Raw genomic sequence first — 2,650 nt, 5'->3', positions numbered from 1 at the left:
ACACACACACACACACACACACACACACATATATCTACACAGTACAACAGTACACGTATATACTATACTATACTATACTATGTGTATATGTATTTACATATATAGTGCATGTGTTCTTTTGCATAAATCAAATTATTCATAATGCTGTACTATGTCTGCAGAAACTCCTACTACAAGCAATGGAGAGTTTGACAACAATAGAAGCACAACATCTCCAAGAACCTGTAAGAACAGCGAGTTAGAGATGTAAGTATATTTTAAAGGGATAGTTCACCCAAAAATGAAAATTACCCCATAATTTACTCACCCTCAAGCCTCAAGGTGTATATGACTTTCTTCTTTCAGACCAATCAAATCGGAGATATATTAAACAATGTCCTGGCTCTTTCAAGCTTTATTATGGCAGTGAATGGGTGTTATTTTTCAATAGTCCAAAAGACGTCAAATAAAGCGCATCCATCCATAATAAAAAGTGTCCCACACGGCTCCGGGGGGTAAATAAAGGCCTCCTGTAGTGAATCAATGCGTATTTTGTTAAAGAAAAATATCCATATTTAAAACTTTAGAAACAGTAATCTCTAGCTTCCGCTAACTGTCACGCGCGTTAACAATAACACCGTTCTGGCAGATGACGTAGGACATAGTGTAAGTTCTGGTGAGAAGTGATGAATGCGGAAGCTCAAAAACAAAACACTGGTCATGAATTAGAAGTACAAAACGAAGATTTTGATATAAGCCAAGAGGAGACTGGTTTTCCTTTGCTAAAGTAAGGAAACTTTTCTTCCTTTGCTCTTGTAAACAAACATTGGTTCTCGCAAGACTAGCATATTCTCACCGGACCTTATGCTATGCCTACGTCCTATATCAAACGCGCGTTTGACAGTTAGCGGATGCTAGAGATTACTGTTTATAAAATTTTTAATATGGATTTTTTTCTTACAAAAACGCATCGATTCGCTACAGGAGGCCTTTATTCAATTACACAAGGCTATTCCTTGTGGGGAAAAAAAAAAAAGATTTCGGGTTCGGGCTCTAAATTTAACTGTGCTGCTTGGGTCGGGTCGGGTGATCTCAGGTACAGGCCGGGTTCGGGCTTCAGTTTAAAGCCCGTGCAGACCTCTACCACTAACTGCCATTATAAAGCTTGGAAGAGCAAGGACTTTTTTTTTTTAAGTTCCTATTGGATTCGTCTGAAAGAAGAAAGTCATATACACCTAGGATAGCTTGAGGGTGAGTCAATCATAGGGTAATTTTCATTTTTGGGTGAACTATCCCTTTAAAGTCGGCATGAAATGAAAATTCATCCTATTTTCTAAATGTAAGTTATACATCTTATTGTGAACTTTTCATTCATGCAAGTTTCATTTGTAATTTTTTAAATCACAATACAAAGAAAGGATCTGGCCCTACTTCTGTTTAATCGTGACTTTAATGCACATTTTTTAATGCATTATTTAATACATGGCATAAAACTTTTGCTCATTACAAAACTGACATTTTCCTCAAAATAACACAACAGCAAAGCTATCGAAATGGCAATTGTTTGAAATACAACCTAATTGATTGAATTGATATGCAAATACTGTTGGAGCTGTGGTTTGTGGTTTGTGCATGTATTCCAGACACTTAGCTGTGATGCTCATATGGGAGATACACGTAGGTTAAGATTCAAGCGCCTCCACCCACTCTCCTTCGTCCTTCTCCTCTCCAACATTCATGTCATTTTCTTGGAAGAGATCTCTGCAGGATCATGATACAGCACTTCTTAAATCCTGTTGGGAAGTTTTAACTTCTTTCCGTGTGCACTGGGACAGATTTTAATATGTGTGTGTGTGTGTGTGTATATGTGTGTGTGTGTGTGTGTGTGTGTGTTAAATTTTATATTAAATATATAATATATCATATATAATATTAATATTAGGTATGCACTTGTGTAGGATTTCTGTTTTGCAGCATATTTTTGTATCTGATCCGTCACCCCTCTCCAATAGGTATTTAGCCTGAGGACAAGGGCAGTTATTTCATATTTCCACCAGACAGCTACAAGAGAAAAACCAGCATTCATTATGCTTATATTTGGAGGCGATTACATGAGGCATTTTTGATGGATCACTTAAACCCCCTGCTGTCATAGTTCAATTCCTGAGAGCTGATTAAATGGGAATGCGTTGGGCAGGATGTTCCTACCGGGGATTAGGGGGCTCTGAGCGAGTGTTATTTAAGGAAGGGACACATGAGGAATTATATATGGCTGACCCGTTCAATAATAGTCACACAAATCAGTTCTTTCTCAGCGGGGCTACATTTTGGCAGGTCCACTGAAGCGTGTTTGACTTATGGTTTGGAATGAATCATTAATAAGCATGATTGATCCATTTTTCAGTCGAGGAGTGTCAGATTGCAGAGAAACAATTAAATACTTTTTCTAAATGTAATTATTCTAAATGTATTATGTGCGAGTGATTTGTATGTATTTACATGTCCACCCACAGATTAGAGAAGTTAATCACTATCAAAATAACTTTTCTTTAACTTTTAAAGACTTTTCTCTCTCTCTGTCACACACACAAAAACGTAAATCTTATATTATATTATATTATATTATATTATATTATATTATATTATATTATATTTATTATATTATATAGGT

The 2,650-nt window shown here is 36.2% G+C and overlaps 1 protein-coding gene across 1 annotated transcript in view; it reads left to right on the top strand.

Moving 5' to 3' along the window:
• LOC107700469 (E3 ubiquitin-protein ligase RNF220-like) overlaps window positions 1-2,650 on the top strand; it is a 38,688-nt gene that overhangs the window by 33,553 nt on the left and 2,485 nt on the right. The window contains exon 10 of the mRNA XM_016502129.1: window positions 162-246. Within this exon, the coding sequence (XP_016357615.1) occupies window positions 162-246 (85 nt within the window). The remainder of the gene's footprint in view (window positions 1-161; window positions 247-2,650) is intronic.

Source organism: Sinocyclocheilus anshuiensis, unplaced genomic scaffold (genome assembly GCF_001515605.1).
Source record: "Sinocyclocheilus anshuiensis isolate Anshui unplaced genomic scaffold, SAMN03320099.WGS_v1.1 scaffold477, whole genome shotgun sequence".
Taxonomy (NCBI): domain Eukaryota; kingdom Metazoa; phylum Chordata; class Actinopteri; order Cypriniformes; family Cyprinidae; genus Sinocyclocheilus; species Sinocyclocheilus anshuiensis.
The sequence above is the reverse complement of the archived record's forward strand: the minus strand, read 5'-3'. Positions and strand labels throughout refer to the sequence as shown.